This window comes from Asparagus officinalis, unplaced genomic scaffold (assembly GCF_001876935.1).
Source record: "Asparagus officinalis unplaced genomic scaffold, Aspof.V1 AsparagusV1_Un535, whole genome shotgun sequence".
In the NCBI taxonomy this organism is placed as follows: Eukaryota; Viridiplantae; Streptophyta; class Magnoliopsida; order Asparagales; family Asparagaceae; genus Asparagus; species Asparagus officinalis.
The window spans coordinates 76477-96804 of NW_017972799.1; the positions used below are offsets into that span (position 1 = coordinate 76477).

The 20328-nt window shown below is 37.5% G+C and overlaps 1 protein-coding gene across 1 annotated transcript; it reads left to right on the forward strand.

Annotated features, from left to right (window-relative positions):
• The first annotated feature begins 337 nt into the window (after positions 1-337).
• LOC109827909 lies at positions 338-18552 on the forward strand. The gene is made up of 4 exons (XM_020394932.1): positions 338-596; positions 2044-2129; positions 17694-17924; positions 17999-18552. The coding sequence occupies exons 2-4, from the start codon at positions 2051-2053 to the stop codon at positions 18550-18552; spliced, it is 864 nt and encodes a 287-aa protein (XP_020250521.1). The 5' UTR covers positions 338-596; positions 2044-2050.
• The last annotated feature ends 1776 nt before the right edge of the window (positions 18553-20328 follow it).

Genomic DNA, 20328 nt, shown 5'->3' on the forward strand with positions numbered 1-20328 from the left:
TGAAGACACCCGGAAATATAAAATTAGGTCTCGAATTTCCCAGAAATAAGCAAAAACGCCGCGAAGCCACCCGGAAATATAAAATTAGGTCTCGAATTTTCCGGAAGTGAGCGAAAACAAGTGAGAATATGACGAAACGACCGTCGGATTGTGCCCGACCCATGCGAACGCAGGTCGGGTCTATTCGACCTGCGTGAATGCGGTCAGATCTATCTGACCTACGTATGCACGGGTCAGATTTGATCCGACCCGCGTACTCGCGGGTCGGGCGGTGATCCGACCCGCATAAGAGCGGGTCAGGGTGGCTTGGGAATTAAATTCCGATTCCCCTCTTCCTCTTCTAATTTCGGTTTCTTCTTCACCTCAGTTTTGGGTTTCTTTCTTCTTCAAGTTCTGAATCTCCAAGACTCCTTCCACCCAAAGAATACTAACTCAAGGAAAATTCCCATCTTTAAATTCCCTATTTCCTCCTTACTCTCTTCTTCCAATTCGGATTCAAGCAAAAGGGGAAGATTCAAGCCTAGGGTTTCGGCCAATCATTGAGCTCGAGCGTTTGGGGGTTCTTTCGGCCAAGCTTCGTTCTTCAAGAGTTCCAGGTAAGACTCAATCTCTTTGCTTCAATCTTGGTTGAATCTGTGATTTTTAGCTTGATTGTTGAACCCTAGTTCTTGGATTTTTGGAAAAAACTGAAATTGTCATTGGGTTTGATTTTGACTGAATTTCTTGGCTTCAATTGTGAGCATGGCTTGATAACTACAGTCCCAACCCTCTAATCTTGGGGAAAACTGAATTTTTTGGGTTTTAGGGGGTTGATGGTGGCCGAAATTTTTTTGAGATCTTCGAACTGTACATGGCTGAATTTCCTCTCCATTGTTGATGACGGCCGAATTTCTTCAGATGACGGCTGGTTTTTAATGACAACTTGTACATGACCGAACTCTTTCAGCTCTTGGTTGATTGATGGTTGAATCCATGGTTGTAGCTGAATTTATTCTTTTAACTCTTGGTTGATGTCGATGGTTGGCGGCTTGAATTGAATTTCGAGCTTAAATTTATGTGTTGACTAAAAACCAAACCTGTATGTGAGTGGAGCCTGATTTGTACATGGCCGAATTTTCCTTTAGCTCTTAGTTGATTGATTGATAATTCAAATTTGTAATTCTTATGGCTATGTGACTTGAATCTATGTGACCGAACTCTTGTATATAATTAAACTTGTGTATGACTTGAATCCGAACTTGTATGTGGTCGAATGACTTGAATCCGAACTTGTATGTGATTGAACTCTTGTATATGATTGAACTCGTGTATGCCTTGAATCCGAAGTTGTATATGGCCGAACTCTGACTTTGCATATAACTGAATTCCTTTGCTTGGTTTGATTGCACATGAAGCGTGAGTCATGTGGGAATTCACTAAACATGGTTGTGAATGGGAACCAAACCAAATTCTCGATTTAGGGAACATATCGAAGCCTTGATTCTTGACTTTGATCTTGTGTATGACCGCAACTTCTTATTTTAATTTGTCGAGCTTTGAAGTTGATGAATCGAAGCTTGAATATGAATTGGCGCTTGAATGAAGCTTAGTTTCGAATTCTTGTCAAAATTAAGCCATTGGGATGCTTGGTTGTACAAATGGCTTGGTATCATTTAATTCTTGTTCATACCCATGTATTTATGATTCTGAAACTCCATTTAATACCCATGCTCTAATTTCGGATGATTCTGTGAGCTTGTGAATCAGTATGTTGACGTGGTCGAGACCCTATGTTTGACTTTGCGACCCTCAACTTGATTTTCCCTTCGAATTTTCATGTTCGATTATGGATGTGAGCTATGTATGAGGCGCTTAATTCGCTTGACTTGTATATTTGATTTTCCTCTCACTTTAACTTGAATTGAGAATGCTGTATAGGTTTAATTGGACCTTCAACTGGAAAATTCCATTTTGTAGAATTTCAATCAAAGATTCACAATTTCCCTTTTTAATGATATACTTCTCAATTTCTCTGAATAATTGAATTGTTGGTCCCCATTACAGATTAGCTATGTCGATGAGGAGATCACGCCTCCCGAGGAGCCGCTCAGCTACTCAGTCACCTGAGAGAGAGCGTCTATCTTTCACCGGTAAGCCCTTGTAATTTCCCGCTCATGAATTCAATTTTTTATCGTATCATATTGCATATCGCATTCCCTCTTTGTCCTCCTTGGTGAGGCGGTCGGGAAGAGCTGATATCGTCCTTTGTGGGGGTGGATGCTTCTATATTACATCCCCGCTCTGTTCTTCTTGGTGAGGCAGTTGGGAAGAGCTGATATCCTCCTTTGTGGGGGTGGATGCTTATCAGATATGTTTTGCTTGGTCAAAACACATCTTAAGGTAATATGAGGCGATTTTTTCTGCCGTATCATGTTCCGTGAGATAGGGTGCATCACCGCACTTTTTGCGTGACAATGTATGTTATCTTGTGAGTTCGTGATACAGTTAAAATCGTCTCGCCAATTACAAGGTAGTGACTCTATCTCATGGATTAGTGAAAAGAGTTCAACGCCCTGTGTTGCATTGATATTTCTTCATAAACGCGTTCAATAAATACGCATTCTTCATTTCAGTTGAATACCTGGCGACGTTGTTTTCTTAATTTGAGATAGATGGCCATAGGATCAGATATTACACTGCTGTTGATAACCCAGCGTCAATTCTGCACATTTCTCAATTTGCTTTGGACCTCCCAAATGAATTCTCTAAGTTAGTACGGGAGGGGGGTCATCGCATCACGCACCAGTTAATTACAGACGTGTCATTCGCTGAAGATACAGATCATGCTCATCCTTTAAGGAAGACATATTACATGTTCGGTGATTCCATGACGGATCCAGACGTCATGAACCTCCAAGATGAGTGGTGGTTACACAGTGACGGTACGACTTGATTATACCTTCCCCCGTTTCCTCGTCACCATTCGCTAACAGAATTACAGGGGTAAGCGGTTACGCGACAGATGCCATGGACCTTGACAGAAGAGCATACCAATATCCCTTGCGGATACGTCACCAACCATTCACTCCTAGGTTCCTGTGGCAGAAAACACATTACAGGGTTACACCCAGGCGTGATGGGATTGGAGGACCCGCCTAAACGGGAACTACCTATAATAGCTCGCACCATGAAGAATCGCCTCGCTGAGTTAGGGCGTGAGCTACCTATTGAAAATTACAGGTGCTATGGTTGGTCTCATTCTTCAGACAAATCATGGTGGGGGAGGATGACAGGTTATGTCCTCCACCGATGGGGTGCTGAGTTGAAGTCAATATGATTGTATGAAGATATTTGGACCACCTAATACGGATTACCGGTGAACGCTCTTCATTTCATGGGATTAATAGAGCTGTACAATCCAGATACTAACACCTTTCTTACCCGGAACGGATAATTGGGACTACCCTTCCATGAGATGCACAAAGTCTCCGACCTGCAATTGGGAGATATGCTGTATCAAGAATATTTTTCCTCTAACCGGGAGCTACATCAATTGAAGATCCACAAGCCCGCTCGATACGACACGTTATGGGAACTCACGTATCATTATCAGATTGCTTTAGCCGGAACTAACCCGGTTGCGAGGAAGAAGTCTCCTCAAATAAGCTTGAAGTAATTATCTTTCTATTTATTTAAGAACTTAGAGAAACATAATGAGGCAGTTTGTGAGTTGCAACCGTTGACTTCCTCGGAGATTAACAGACTGATTGAGAAGTGCGGTGCCCACTCCTATACTACCGCGGGTGCTCAAGGGAAATTCATTGCGGGTACTAAATTCAAAACCTTTTTATGGTACGCCCAAAAGTCCATTCATCCTAAAACTTTATTGGCTGGTTATATAGCACTTTGGTTGAAGAAGTGTGTAGTACCATATCAGACCTCAGATGCCTTGCCAATAGAAGTACTATTTCCGGCTGTCCAGCTTGCCTATGGAAGAAGCCTATCTCTTTTGCCAGCAATGATCACCGACATACATCACGGGCTTCGTCAGGTGGTCACAGCTTTTACTCAAACTGATGAGACCCCATCCACGGAGATCCCTATGGAGAAGGCAGAGCTCCCTTACACCTATCTGATGGGGGTGGCTGGTTCTTCATCGCCCTGATCTGATGTCGCCTCCTACTAATGCAGATCTATCTACTCCTCTGCTACAATTGTTCGAAGGGTGTAGATGGAAAGCTCGGGACCTCTTGGAAGTTAGGAAGACTTTACATATGCACAAGGGTTGGGTAATCAATCTATGTTTCCCTCGCTTTGCCAGCAGATATGGTGGGATGCTTACCGACATAGAAGCGCCTGGAACCGATCGGACTTCTCTCGATGTTGGGTGCTTCAGGTGGCTCATGAATATAAGACCTGACCATCTTCTTTTCCGAGTAAAGGAGCGCTGTTATTTAGAGCTATATTTGCCGTGTCGGTTCACCCGTCAATTTGGATACGACCAGTTATATGTCGGGAATCCGAATCAATGGTTCTATACTCGCGGTGGATTAGTGGACGGCGTTCATGCTTCGCTGTGGAATGTGACGGGCTGTACTGATGCCAAGTTCAGTCTTCCGAATACTGATCGCTACTTAGAGCTCACATATTTATGCTGCAAATGGATTATGGCAGCCAACGAAACTGTTCCTCTAAGATCAATTAAGGAGTTAATGGCCGAAGCTGCGTCGCGCATCGCTGAGAGGATTGTTCGAGAAAATCTGCAGGAACGAAGGAAACACGACAATAAACTCGCTGGTCCCTCAGGCAAAGGCAAACAGAAGATGGAGGAAATAGAAGAGGAATCATTCGCTTTTGACGAGGAAACTTCTGAAGAGGATGAAGGCACTATTGGTGGTATTATAGAGGTCAACAGGAACTTTGAGGAAGACGCGGCAGGTTTGTCTGAGTCTTTTTATAAAGATCTATGGGACTTATCGATTGCTGATCGAGATCGTCGACTTAAAGCTCGAAAAAATGGAGAATTTTGCCTACTTACAATAGAATGATGGTTGAACTTTCAGATGTAGATTCCGAAGAAGAAGAGGGGAGATGTAACCTTGTCCCTCGTACTCGATCTCGGGCTACAACTCAAGCAGGACCGCAAGTTGAGTCGCGTGCCGCATCTACACAGGACAAACCTGTGGATCTTAAAGAGACACGACCTACCAAGTGACTAAAGTTAACCATCAAGCGACACGCTAAACCTCAGGTTTCTCAAACGGAAGTGGCTGACGAGACACCCATTGGTGAGGGAGGTAATATTTCAACTCTTGTCATTTTTTCGGTCTTTTCCTCTTCCAAGCTTTAGACTTAGCAAGATTTATATTCTAGAGGGTCATGACGAAGACGCAATGATGTATGACACCCCTTCTCCCGACTTAGCCTTTTTTAAGGGATCTTACTCCGTGCCACAAGCAGATGAAGCCGTGGGCCAGGATCTGACAGGTGCTGAAACAGATGTGGCCCCTGGAACTGGTGAAGGTACCGTTGTAGGATCTAATTTGTCCACCATGATCTGTAGCCAAGGTACCCCTGATGCGGCATAATTATGTACCAAAATTGTAACTGCACAATTGATCAAGTTATAGTATAAAAAAAATATCGATCCCACGAGGAAGGTGATTTTAAGAGATTATTAGAATTGGTTCTTATGTTTTGTGCGTGACAATTAGAAATAAGGAATAAGTGTGATTATGGAGAGAGATGTGATGAGTGATTTTTGTGAATATATGCAAGAGATAATAAATTGAATTTTAGAGAAGAAAGAATCAAAGAATAAATGAAATCACAAGGCAAGAAAGAAGAATGAATAAAATCAAGAAATAAAACCACGAATGAAAAGAAAATTTAAGAAAGTTAAGATGAAGGATTCAAAAGATGTAAGAAATCTAGAATATAATCCACTAGCTAATTTTAATTATAAACTACAAACTATTCTTTTTTTATCATAATTCAACTTAGATTTATTAAGCATAGACTATCAAACCATTTAAGAAAAGTATAACCTATCAAATTATCATCTAAGATAAAATTACTATTCATGATAAGACCAACAATAAGATAATAATCGTAGAATTCATAATCATAACCTATCAAACCATTTAAGATAAGTATAGATTATCAAATTCTTTTTCTACTGATTAGTTCTCTAGTTGATTATCCTCAACATGAACATTTTAAGTGAAAGAGAATAATTCATACAATATAAAAGAAATTAGACTAGTTTTATGCAATTCTAAGATTCCTACAAGAATTAATTTCATATCTTAAGAAATAAAAACAAGAAGAAAAAGAACTAATTACAAAAATAAAAAGAAAAGAAAAATCTAAACTATGAATAAGAAATAAATCTAACTACAAAGAATAAAAATCTAATGTACAAAATAAATTGTAAAAATTAAATACAAGAAAATAGATCTACTCTATGAATTAAAGTGCTAAAAGAAATGAAAAAGACAAGAAAATAAATCTACACTACAAGCATGAATGTAAATCTAACTAATAAGCAATAATAAAGAAATTACAAAAAAGAAATAAAAGAGAAAAATAAAAGAAATGCAAACCTTCAAATTCCTCTTCATCTCCATCCTCATCATTCAACAAAGAGGAGAAAAGAAAATTTAAAGAGGAGAAAAATTATTATTATTAATTACAATAAAAGTTATAATTTTTGGAAGGCCTTCTCAATTAAGAGTAGCTCTCCTCTCCAAATGAAGTTACAAAATTTTTCATACCTCTAACGCCTCACTCTCTACCCCTATTTATAGTAAACATCAGTGAATGAGAGCCATTGGATTGAAATCTTATCCAAAAATAATAAATTTTAGCCTTAGATTCGTAACTAACTACCCAGTGTATCAATACCAGCATCGATAGGGGTATCAAACACAGAATCCAAGGTGAGGATATCCAAAGATGCTTGAATCAAGCATCGACTGCGGCGCATCGTGCCCCCAATGAGATGCGCGAGGCATCGATGCCCCCATCGATGCCTGCATCGATGCCTACCTCTCTTCTTTTGGTGTTAGCAAAATTCCTTGTTGTTTGCTTTTGGGCTTTGGACTTTGGCCTTTGCTTGACTCTTGGGCTTGGATATTTTTCTTCTTTTGGGCTTTTGGATAATTTGAAAATTGATTTTCCAATGGATTTCTTTGCTTCATTTCTTCATTTAATCAACGGGTTTTTGTTGAGAGATTGGAGTTTGAGATTTATTCTTCATTAACCTGTAATTAAAAGATAAAAAAAAAATTATTAGTGGTATATTTATTCATATAAAATAGATAATGAGGGTGTAAAATTATAATAAAATATAATATCAAATACCTCAATACCTAAACTTTTGTTAGTCCTCTAGCAAAGAAAATAAAAAGAAAATCCTAACTCACTTTCACAGGAATCGCGGTTGTATTTAGCGCATACAACAAGCCTTTAAACCCCTAGGTTACCCTAGTGGACGAGTTGTAGTCTCGTGAGGGTTTGCATTGAATATACCCACAAAATTCGGTCAACTTGCCAAGTTAATTAAGTCAGTAAATAACAGATTTTTCTTGATATATTTAGACATTCTAATTGAAGTTAGTTAATAATCAAGAAAACGTTTTTATATATAACTCCAATGTAAATTCCTTAGAAAATCTTTTTCATTATAGCAATACAAAACCAAGTCAAATCTTAGAAATTTAATTAAAAAGTTTTGAAAAGAACATGCCAACTCTTTGTTTTAAATAACTTTCAAGTCTCTTGATCAAAAATTGTTTTTCAAAGACCATATATACAAAACAACAATATATAAAAACAATTGTTAGTGTTATATATATGTATATTTTTTCCACTCTCTAATTCTTGGTGATTGTTTTCTATTTTAACGGGCTTTCTAAGTGACCATTTAACGAGTTTTGGGCCAATGAATCCCAACCCAATTGGGCTTAGGTCATTAAGTATAGAGATACTCCTTGGGCTTAATTACTCAGTCAACTTAGGCTTTATAAGATAGAATCACCTTGAATTTAAGAGTTTTTTTTTCTTTTTGGTGCCCATTTTTCACACTCTTCTTTTATAAGGTTAGCTTTTTTTTAATATATATATGTGTAAGTATATATAGTTTGAAAAAAATGTGTAAATCAAGATAACGTGAAAAAAATATTTTCAACTCTAAGTTAAGCATGCAAAAATTTCATTATTTTTAATTAAAAATCTAAGGTAAGACTTAAGTAAAGTATATGAGTTGAAAAATTATTTCTTAAGAATTTTACTTGGAGTTATCATAATAGGTAAAATTGAATATGTCACTAACTAAGAATTAGAAAATATAAAATCTATCAATTAGATCAATTATTACTTAACTCTATTAATTTGGCAAGTGATAATATTTTTATAATTTTTTTTAAACAAAAACTATGTCAAAAATGCAACAAAATGATAAAATAAAGAGGAAAATATGTACTTCCCACCCCCACACCTAAATTTTGCATTGTCCTCAATGCAAATTCACTGATGCACAAAGTAAAGCAGATAAGAATTATAGAGCTTACATTTATTCGGTCGACAATGATGATAAGGATCTGCAATTACTGTTAGTATGAGGATGAAGAAATCAAATAAGAGAAACAAAAATTATTATTATTATTATTTTAAAGCCTATGTTACTTATTCAAATTTTTTTTGTTGTTTTTTTAAGTGAGAAAAAAAATTCTTTTTTTTAACAAAAGGAGGAAATATGTATATATTTTTCTTTATTATTATTATTTTTTTAGGAAATATGTATACATATGTATTTTTTTTAGAATATATTTTTTTAAGGAAAATTAGTAGTTTTTTTTTATAGATAATGAGTTCATGAAGACCCAACACCTCTTCCTCTCCGAGCGTAGAAATTTCTAAAAATGGTTTTAGACGTTGACTATTTATTTTAAAAATGTTACCATTTTTAGGATTTTCTATCTCGACAGCTCCGTGTGAAAAAACTTGTTTGACAAAAATAGACCTGTCCATCCTGATCTTAATTTTCCAGGAAAAAAATACAATTTTTAATTATACAATAAAACTTTGTCCTAGAGAGAAATTTTTTCGTAAAATTGATTTATCATGAAAAATTTTAGTTTCCTCTTTGCAAATTTTTGAGTTTATGTATGCATCATTTCTAATTTCTTCCAACTCATTTATTTGGAGCAATCTGTTCTTACTTGCAGAGTCTGAGTCAAAATTTAGCTGTTTTATTACCCACATTGCTCGATGCTCCAACTCCACTTGTAGGTGATAAGCTTTCCCGAATACCAGTCTGTATGGTGACATCCCCAAATTGGCCTTGAAAGCTGTTCTATACGCCCACAGAGCATCACATAATTTTACAGACCAAATTTTTTCTGTTATGATTAACTGTTTTTTCTAAGATTTGTTTGATCTGCCTGTTTGTGACCTCTACTTGTCCACTGGTTTGGGGGTGATAAGGAGTTGACAATTTATGTGTGATTGAATATTTCCTCATCAAAGCCTCAAAAAAACAGTTATAGAAATGTGTACCGTTATCACTGATGATCGTTCGGGGTACTCCAAACCGGGCAAAAATGTTCTCTTTCAAAAACTTGACAACGACCTTGTTGTCATTAGTTTTGCAAGCTATCGCCTCAACCCATTTTGACATGTATTCAACGGCTACTGGAATGTAAACATTTCCAAAGGAATTTAGAAATGGTCCTATGAAATCGATGCCCCACAGATCAAAAAGTTCAACTGATAAGATGGGTTGTAAGGGCGTCATATTTCTTCTAGTGACCTTCCCTAAAAGCTGATAGCGGTTACAGGTTTTGCAAAACTCGAAAGAATCCTTGAAGAGAGTAGGCCAATACAGCCCAGATTGAAGAACTTTTTCAGCTGTTTTTCTCGAGCCAAAGTGGCCCCCACATGCTTGCTCATGACAAAATGATAGAACACTCCTAGTTTCTTCAGTGGAAACATACCTCCTGAAGATCTGATCAGGACAGTATTTGAATAGATATGTATCATCCCAGTAAAAGTATTTTACTTGGGGAGAAAACGGGATCTATCCTGTTTGTACCAATGAGAAGGGATCTGGTTCATGATTATGTAGTTCACAATGTCAGCGAACCATGAGACATATTGGATTTGTAGGAGTTGTTCATCAGGGAAATGCTCATTGATCGGAACGGTTGATGTTGGTGCATTTGGGAGTCGAGAGAGGTGATCTGCTACGGGGTTCTCTGTTCCCCTTCTGTCAAGAATTTGAATGTCAAACTCTTGAAGAAGGAGAATCCATCTAATGAGCCATGCTTTAGCATCCTTTTTGGTTAAAAGATACTTTAGTACGACATGATCTGTGAAAACTTTGATTAAGGAACCGATGAGGTAGGACCTGGATTTTTCTAAGGCAAAGACTACAGCTAAAAACTCTTTCTCTGTGACAAAGTAGTTTTGCTGGGTATCATTCAGAGTCCTACTGGGTAGTAGATCACATGCGGTTTTTCATCAAACCGTTGTCCTAAAACAGCACTAATCGTAGAATCAGATGCTTCACACATCAGTCCGAAGGGTAAGGTCCAGTCCGGTGCATGAATGATAGGAGCTGTGGTTAGCTCCTTTTTCAGATATTCAAAAGCTTTGAGGCAGTCGGGAGAGAAGACAAATGATGTATCATTGGCTAAGAGATTGGTCAAGGGTCTAGCAATTTTGCTGAAATCCTTGATGAAATGTCGGTAAAAACAAGCTTGACCAAGAAACGATCTGACATCTTTGACTGTTTTGCGAGGAGGGTGATTGGAAATGAGATCTACCTTAGCTTTGTCCACTTCGATTCCCCTATTGGAAACTACATGTCCTTAGACAATGCTTTGTTTGACCATAAAATGACATTTCTCCCAATTAAGAGTCAGATTTTTCTCCCTACACCGTTCTAGGACCAGTTTAAGATGATGCAAACATTAGAAAAATGTGTCACCAAAGATGAAAAAGTCGTCCATGAAAATTTTAAGAAATCACTCTACCATGTCAGAAAAAATACTGATCATGCAACGCTAGAATATGGCCGGTGTGTTACACAGTCCAAAGGGCATGCGTCGGTATGCGAATGTTCCATACGGGCAAGTGAATGTGGTTTTCTCCTGATCTTCGGGAGCGATAGGGATTTGATTGTAACCTGAATATCTGCCCAAGAAACAATATAACTCGTGTCCTGCTAAACACTCTAACATTTGGTCAATGAAAGGAAGAGGGAAGTGATCTTTCCGAGTGGCTAAGTTGAGTTTTCGGTAGTCAATACAAACTTGCCATCCAGTTTGGATTCGAGTGACAATCAGCTCATTAGCCTCATTTTGGATCACGATGATCCCAGATTTCTTTGGAACAACTTGGACCGGACTCACCCATGAACTATCAGAAATGGGATAAATGATCCCATGATCGAGACACTTCAGAATGTCTTTCCTAATTGCTTCTTTCATCACTGGGTTTAACCTACATTGAGGATCTCTAGTAGGTTTGGCGTCATCTATCAAATGGATTCGGTGTTGAATAATGGTTGTACTAATCCCTTTGATATCAGCCATGGCCCATCCAATGGCTTTCCTATTCTCTCTTAAAACATCTAAGAGAGCTTCCTTCTGACTGGTATTTAAGTCAGAAGAAATAATGACTGGTAAAGGCTCGTTCTCCCCTAAGTAGGCATACTCTAGATTTTCAGGTAGATGTTTGAGCTCTAACTTAGGTGGTTCCTCCACAGATGGGCGAAGCTGGACTCGGGGTTCTATGTCTAAAGATTCTCATTGCCAGCCAACAGCAAAAATATGATTGACCAGCGGTTCTATCTCTAGTTCGTCATCAGAAAACTCCTCAATCATCAAATCAGATGCATTTGTATCAGACTCACACTCTCCCTCTTGTTGTTCACGGGATATTCCTTGAATGAAATTCACTTCCATGGGTTCATCAGTTGGATCACTAGGCTGTCTCCCTAAGTTAAAAATATTAAGGTAAACAGTCATATTCCCAAAAGATAGTTTCATCTGACCGTTTCTACAATTTATCAAAGCATTTGAGGTGGTTAAGAACGGTCTTCCTAGAATGACGGGGATTTGACTTTTGAGATTGGAAACGGGCTGCGTTTCCAAGATAATAAAATCAACAGGGAAAATAAACTCTCTAACTTTTATCAGAACATCCTCTACCTCTCCTTTGAGAATTTTTACAGATCTATCAGCTAACTGTAGTGTGCATCGTGTTGGTTTAAGTTAACCTACACGTAGCTGTTGATAGACTGAATAAGGAAGGAGGTTGACGCTGGCTCCCAAATCTAGAAGTGCCTTATCAATGTGAGTGTTACCTATGACACATGGAATTGTGGGACAACCAGGGTCCTTATATTTTAACGGCATTGGTTTTGAAAAAATTTCACTGAGGTTAGCAGCTAAGAAGACTTTCTTGGGGACATTGGTGGTTCTTTTCTTAGTGCATAAGTCCTTCAAGAACTTTGCATAAGAAGATATTTGTTCGATTGCATCTAGGAGAGGGATGTTGATCTTGACCTGTTTAAATATTTCTAGAATTTTCTCAACCTGCGGGGAGTTTTTCCTAGGTTTGAGTCTATCTGGAAAGGGGGCAACGGGCCTATACCTATCTAGATCAAGCTCAATCTCAAGTTCAGCGTTTTGATCATCGGAAGGAATTGCTTCATCGGAAGGAGTGTATTGGATGGGAGAAGGGGTTTGATCCAGTGGCATTCTAACTTGATTGTCTATTTGTTTCCCTGATCTCAGAGTGTGAATTGCATTCAATTGAGCTGGATTGTTGGAACTGGATCTAGTGTCTTTAGGGTTTGCAACAGGTTGACTTGGGAATTTTCCTTTATCTCTCTCACTCACGGCAGTGGCTAGTTGCCCAAGTTGGGTTTCTAACCGGGCTATGGCTTGAGTGTTCAAGTTGAGCACTTGGCCGGTGGTTTGCATGAATGAATTTAGAGTGGTGGATGATTGGGTCAACATATTGATAGTTTGTGTAGAAGCTTTGATCATAGCTTCTACACCCTTTTCTAAGACACTCAAACGTTTGTCATGATCAGAATTTGATTAATTTGTAGGCTGGTGAGGATGAGGATATTGGGTTGGAAAAACTGGGTTAGCTTGTTGAAAATTATTTGGTGCGTTGAATGGAAGTGTATTTCCCCTAGGGAGTTGTGGGTTCAATGCGGGAATGAAGTTTTGATTTCCAGGAGAATTTCCTTGGTTCCATGCAAAGTTGGGATGATTTCTCCAACCTGGATTGTAGGTTGGAGAAAATGGATCATTTCTAGGGTGCTGGAATGCAGCGTTCATCTGTTCTAAAGCATGGTTGTTTCCTAGGAGAGGGCATTCCTCTAAAACATGGGTAGAAGACTGACAGTTATGACATCCCGGGGCAGAAATATGATTGATTTGAGCTGGAGCTTGTTCCTTAACTTCTAAGGCTTCTAACCTCCGCAGAATCGTTGCCATCTTTGCTTCAGAAGCAATATTTGACTCCAGGGAAAGACCACTAGACTTAGACTGGGGAACTGATGAAACCCAGTCATCACAGTATTCCCATTGCATTGTTTTTTTGGATAAACTCTCTAGAAATTCCCAAGCTTCATCTGCGTTCTTCCTCATAAAATCTCCCTGACACATCGATCCTAAAGATGTTTTTGAAAAATAGTCCAATCCTTCATATATGACTTGGCACAATCGCCATTTTTCTAGACCTAAAGATGTTTTTGAAAAATAGTCCAATCCTTCATATATGACTTGGCACAATCGCCATTTTTCTAGACCATGATAAGGACATTGGATTAAAAGATCTTTAAATCGGTCAAAATATTTTCAGAATGGCTCTCCCGGGATAATTTTGAAATTCTGAATGCTGTTCCTTAGCTTTACTGTTCTATGAATAGGGAAAAATTTCTTGAGAAAAACGGTGACAAATTCCTCCCAAGTTGAGATAGAATTTATCGGTAAGCTGTACAGCCATTTTTTAGCTTTGTCCTTAAGAGCAAATGGAATAAATCTAAGCTTAATCACATCTTCGGTTAATTCTCTCATTTTAATCATAATACATACTTCCTTAAATTCCGAGATAAATATATATGCATCTTCTATTTCATTACCAAAGAATTTGGGAAGCATGTTTATGTAATGCGGTCTAAGCTTGAAATTTGCTCCATTTACTTCGGGGAGTCTTATGCAAGATGAAATTACATTTCTGGTGGGGTAACACATATTCTGAAGAAGTGGTTGATTTGTCATTTCTTGGATTGGTTCAACACGGATTAAACGATGAGAATTATCCCGAACACAAGTTTGCATAGACCAAAACAATTTTTTTTTCTTTTTTAGAAAGAAAGAAAATTAGTTTTTTTAAGGAAAGAAAGAAAATTAGTTTTTTTTATGAGAAGAAAAATCCTAACTAAAACAAATCAAATCAATCACTTTTCAATCACACTCTAATTCTAGGGTTTAGCCTAACTCCACTAGACCAGCTCCTAACCAAAAACTACTACAGTGAAAAGATTAAAGTTTTACCAGATAGTTAGCTAGGTAAGGATAGTACTAGAGGGTGATCAAAGATCAATTAAGTACCTTTTTCCTTACGGAGCGCTTTACGCAACCCCTAAACCTTGCCTTAGACACCAATTAATTTGAGAAAACTTAAACCGGTTCACTTAAGGATTTCTTGTTCCTTATTGAGCTCGAATCCTTAGGGGCTAAAAGGATTTCTTGTTCCTTATTGAGCTCGAATCCTTAGGGGCTAACGTCTAATGAGTTTTAGAAGGCTTGAGTTTGTGAAGTGAGGAATTAGTGATTTGTGGGCTAAGGAAAGGGTGATAAAATTCCTTACCCTATCTTGATTATGGGTTTTGCCCTTAAGAATGTTTTAAGTGTGTGCCAAATCAAGTGCTACAATCACTTTGGTGAATTCCTACACTATATGAAATGCAACCCTAGAAATTAAAAGTGACTAAAAAGGATGACTAAAAGTGACTAAAAAAGTGACTAAAAAGTGACTAGAAATTAAAAGTGACTAAAATTATGGTCAACAACAATCAAATGTGAGAAGAGGGCTCTTGTTCGAATTTATTATCTTGTTAGAATTTATTATCTTGTTAGTTAATGTCCAAGTGAAAAGTGGATTTTATTATGGTCAACAAAAATAAAATCTTTTTGTTTTTTTAACATCCTAAGTGTCTCTAATTGTGAAGCTAACTAAAAAGGGTGGAATTGAAAACTAGAAAGAGGACTAACCCGAAAGCAATTCTCTAAATTCTTGATCTTCAATCCAAGACTTTCAAGCTCCAAGCGGTTCCTTCATAAGAAAAACACACAAGTTAAAGAACCAAAATAATAAAATTCTATTTTAGCACCTTCCTCGACAACGGTGCCAAAAACTTGATGCGGCATAATTATGTACCAAAATCGCAAGTGCACAATTGATCAAGTTATAGTATAAAAAAAATATCGATCCCACGAGTAATATGATTTTAAGAGATTATTAGAATTGGTTCTTATGTTTTGTGCGTGACAATTAGAAATAAAGAATAAGTGTGATTATGGAGAGAGATGTGATGAGTGATTTTTGTGAATATATGCAAGAGATAATAAATTAAATTTTAGAGAAGAAAGAATCAATGAATAAATAAAATCACAAGGTAAGAAAGAAGAATGAACAAAATTAAGAAATAAAACCAAGAATGAAAAGAAAATTTAAGAAAGTTAAGATGGAGGATTCAAAAGAGGTAAGAAATCTAGAATATAATCCACTAACTAATTTCAATTACAAAATACAAACTATTCTCTTTTTATCATAATTCAACTGAGATTTATTAAGCATAGACTATCAAACCATTTAAGAAAAGTATAACCTATCAAATTATCATCTAAGTCAAAATTACTATTCATGATAAGAACAACAATAAGATAATAATCTTAGAATTCATAAGCATAACCTATCAAACCATTTAAGATAAGTATAGATTATCAAATTCTTCTTCTACCGATTAGTTCTCTAGTTGATTATCCTAAACATGAACATTTTAAGTGAAAGAGAATAATTTATACAATATAAAGGAAATTAGACTAGTTTTATGCAATTCTAAGATTCCTACAAGAATTAATTTTACATCTTAAGAAATAAAAACAAGAAGAAAAAGAACTAATTACAAAAATAAAAAGAAAATAAAAATCTAAACTATGAACAAGAATTAAATCTAACTACAAAGAATTAAAATCTAAACTACAAAATAAATTACAAAAATTAAATATAAGAAAATAAATCTACTCTACAAATTAAAGTGCAAAAAGAAAATAAAAAAGACAAGAAAGTAAATCTATACTACAAGCATGAATTTAAATCTAACTAATAAGCAATAATAAAGAAATTACAAAAAAGAAATAAAAGAGGAAAATAAAAGAAATGCAAACCTTCAAATTGCTCTTCATCTTCATCCTCATCATTCAACAAAGTGGAGAAAAGAAAATTTAAAGAGGAGAAAAATTATTATTATTAATTGCAACAAAAGTTACAATTTTTGGAAGGCCTTCTCAATTAAGAGTAGCCCTCCTCTCCAAATAAAGTTACAAAATTTTTTACACCTCTAACCCCTCACTCTCTATCCCTATTTATAGTACACATCAGTGAATGAGAGCCATTGGATTGAAATCTTATCCAAAAATAACAAATTTCAGCCTTAGATTCGTAACTAACTGTCCAGTGTATCAATTCCAGCATCGATAGGGGTATCGATGCTGGCATCGATACAGGCATCGATGCGGGCATCGATGCCTGCCTCTCTTCCTTGTTGTTTGCTTTTGGGCTTTGGACTTTGGGCTTTGCTTGACTTTTGGGCTTGGATATTTTTCTTCTTTTGGGCTTTTGGATAATTTGGAAATTGATTTTCCAATGGGCTTCTTTGCTTCATTTCTTCATTTAATCAACGGGTTTTTGTTAAGAGATTGGAGTTTGAGATTTATTCTTCATTAACTTGTAATTAAAAGATAAAAACAATTATTAGTGGTATATTTATTTATATAAAATAGATAATTAGGGTATTAAATTGTAATAAAATGTGAATATCAACCCCTATTACCGGTAGTACACCTTTTAGGTGGCAATCTTGGGTATTAAATGATTCAGAGTTCGTCCCTCCTCTAATTGCTTATATGCTTCTGGCTCTTTTAGAAAAATTACAAGAGGTTATTGCTGATGTCGGGGTAGCAGAGCCTACCGTTACTATTGGAGGTAACTTTGATTCCCATTCATTATTAATTTCCAACTTCTCATCTCATGTTTTAACACTTAGACCTCTCTGTAGATGTTTTGATGAAAGGCCCAAGTGATAAAGAAACCTTTCACAATGCAGTCGACACACCTTCTGATCCCTTACAAGATCCTTCGGGTTCTGGCGACAGGTTGCTCGACGACATGTTGTCAGAACAAACTCGCCGAGATGTTATTGAACCAGTCATCGAAACTAACCGATCATCGAGGCTGGTTCCTCTGCATGTATGAATTTTGTCCTTTTGTAAAAGTTATTCCCTTATCAGATTTACTTAACCGTAAGGGAGTTATACGTATAGGACCAGTCGTTAAGACTGGTGTAACTACTATTGTCGGGATATCTGACGATCCTGAGGGTCTTGATTTCTTACTGCTGGCAGGAACTATCATAGAAGCTCAGTCGTCAGTTGCTCAAACTCAGCTCACAATCCCGACAACTGAGATGACTGCTGCAGCGACAGGGATTAGTCTTGTTGAGCAAGTCTTGAGACCAACTGGTGAGGTTGGTACGTCAACGGCTGCGATATCGGCGACAGTCTTAAAAGTCCCAGAAGTCGTGTTGGCAAAACCAAGTGCGGGACATCAACTTGAGGAAACATCACTTGATTTTGGTAAATTTTACACCGATACTGATTTAGAACTTTGCTAAGATTTCAAAGATATTTATATCCTCTTTTCCTTGTAGGGTCGTCTTCTCGGCTTAGTGGTATGGTCAAGGCTTTGCTATCTGTTGATGACCCGGATCAAGCTCTGCTTTTCATGGAAGTCGGCTCTCTCTTCTTCTTTGTGAATGCGATGATTGATAAGCTTCTCGTCAAGGGATTTTCTTTTCATCAATTTATACCAGCATTAGCCAACAAAATAAATATTATAGAGAAAACGGGGTCTTCGGATCTGGCGCAAGCTATTGCTAATGATTTGGACCGGCTAGAGCGTGAATTCCAACGGTTACAAGAGTTGAAGACTACCGGTACTTCAACATACATAACCGACCAGATGGAATCTCGTCTACAAGTATGGCGCGACACTCGAGCCTCTGCTGGACTTGAGATTCAAACGCAACAAAGTCGAGTGGATCAAATGGAGGCCGCCCTTCTTGAGAAACAAACATCTTTGTGTCAACTCAAATCCTCTATTACGTCGGGTGAGGCTAAGATAGAGCGACTCAAAGAAGAGCTCAAGGCAGAGGAGGAGGCCTTGGTTATCTTGGGGATGACGATAGATGACTTGGAGAGTTAACAGGTTGTGATATCCGGGAAATTAGAGCTCTCGAAACAGAAGTTATCCAAGATCATACAAGAGGCTGCGAAAACATTATCCCTTACCGAGGAATCCTTCAAGGTTGAATTGCAGTGTGAGCTTGAGCGAACTTATACAGAGTAATTGACTAAACTTGAACAACAAGTCCGTAGTCACAAACTTCATGTAGATTGATTGTAACTCTTGTACCTGCAAACTCAATTTTTATTAATAGAAGATATTTCTTTTTCGTTCAATATATCTCTTTTATTATGATGTGTTACTCTGTCTGGAGTACTAAACCATAATACTCGTAGGATTTTTGGCAAACCCTCAGCCTTCAACGGGTTTGGCGAGCCTTTACTGACTACCATTTGAGTTGGGCTAGCATGCGGATTATTTTAGATCCGTTCTGCACGTAACGTACTGCTAAAAGAGTTAACTCTTTTAGTGCTATGATATTAAATACGTAGACTTCGTCTTCCTCATGGGAGTAGACTAAACAGCAACGCGTGTTAGGCTCTGTCTTATCCCTTCTTAGGCTTCGAGATAAAATTCCCCAGACTTAGACTCTGGTGTCTTTTTCAATCGGTGAAAGACTAAACCGACGACGTGTGTTAGACGTAGACTTAGGATTTTTAGTAAACCCCCTGCTTTCAACGGATTTGATGCGCCTTTACCAATTACCGTTTGAATCGGGCTAGCATGTGAATTATTAAAATCCGTTTCACATGTAACGTTGTGCTAAGAGAGTTGATTCCCTTAGACTTGGTGCTATGATTTTGAATACATAGACTTCACCATTTTTTATGGGAATATGGCACCCAACAACGCTTATTAGGCATTGATTCATCCCTACTTAGGATTCGGGATAAAAGTCCCCAGACTTATATTCTGGTATCTTTTTCACTCGGTGAAAGACTAAACCGGCAACGCGTGTTAGGCGTAGGCTTATCTCTATTTAGGAGTCGAGATAAAGTTCCCCGTACATAAAATATACGGATTTGAAGTTGAGAATTGTGTCCTTTCTTAGGGTGAAAACAAACCCGATGCTGGAAAGAAAGAATTTTATATTCTCTCCCCAGATCTTGTTTAGGGTAAAGACGAACCCAAAATGGGAGAGGAAGAACTTTATATTCTATCTCCCAAAACTGAAGAGGGAGAATTTTATATTCTATCTTCATTTACAAAGGACTCGGGGTGGGATCTCTACCTCCAGAATCCGAAAAGGTAAAACTAGGAGTGGGATCTTTACTTTGAGAAATCGAAAAGATTCAAGCAACCCTAACTTTTATAGGATTGGTTGCTTAATCCAAAAAAAGAGTTCCTCATTTATTGAGGTGAAATTCCGATTTTAGCCCTAACTTTTATCGGTTTGGCTGAAAAGGAATAGGTGGAAGTCTTTCGTTTATCGAAATGGATGACTCGATCTTGGTCCTAACTATCTGCAGGTTTGACCAAGTGAGGCTAGAGGCAATCCTAACTTTTATAGTTTTGATTGTTCAAATTAAAAGTGGACCTCTCGTTTATGGAAGGAATCGAGAGGGGATTCTGGCTTTGGCCCTAACTTTTATAGGTTTGACCTGAAAGCAATGGGAGTGGAATACATATAGCAATGTGAATGCCGACTTGTACTATCACTTGATGGAGTATTTCGACGTTAAGTGATCAGAACTTAACACGTCAAGTTTGAAAATTGCCAAGGATTAGCGGATAGAATTTTTTTTGGTGGGCCCACCGTCAATTGATTTGATCAGTGGGGGTCTTGTGATGAAA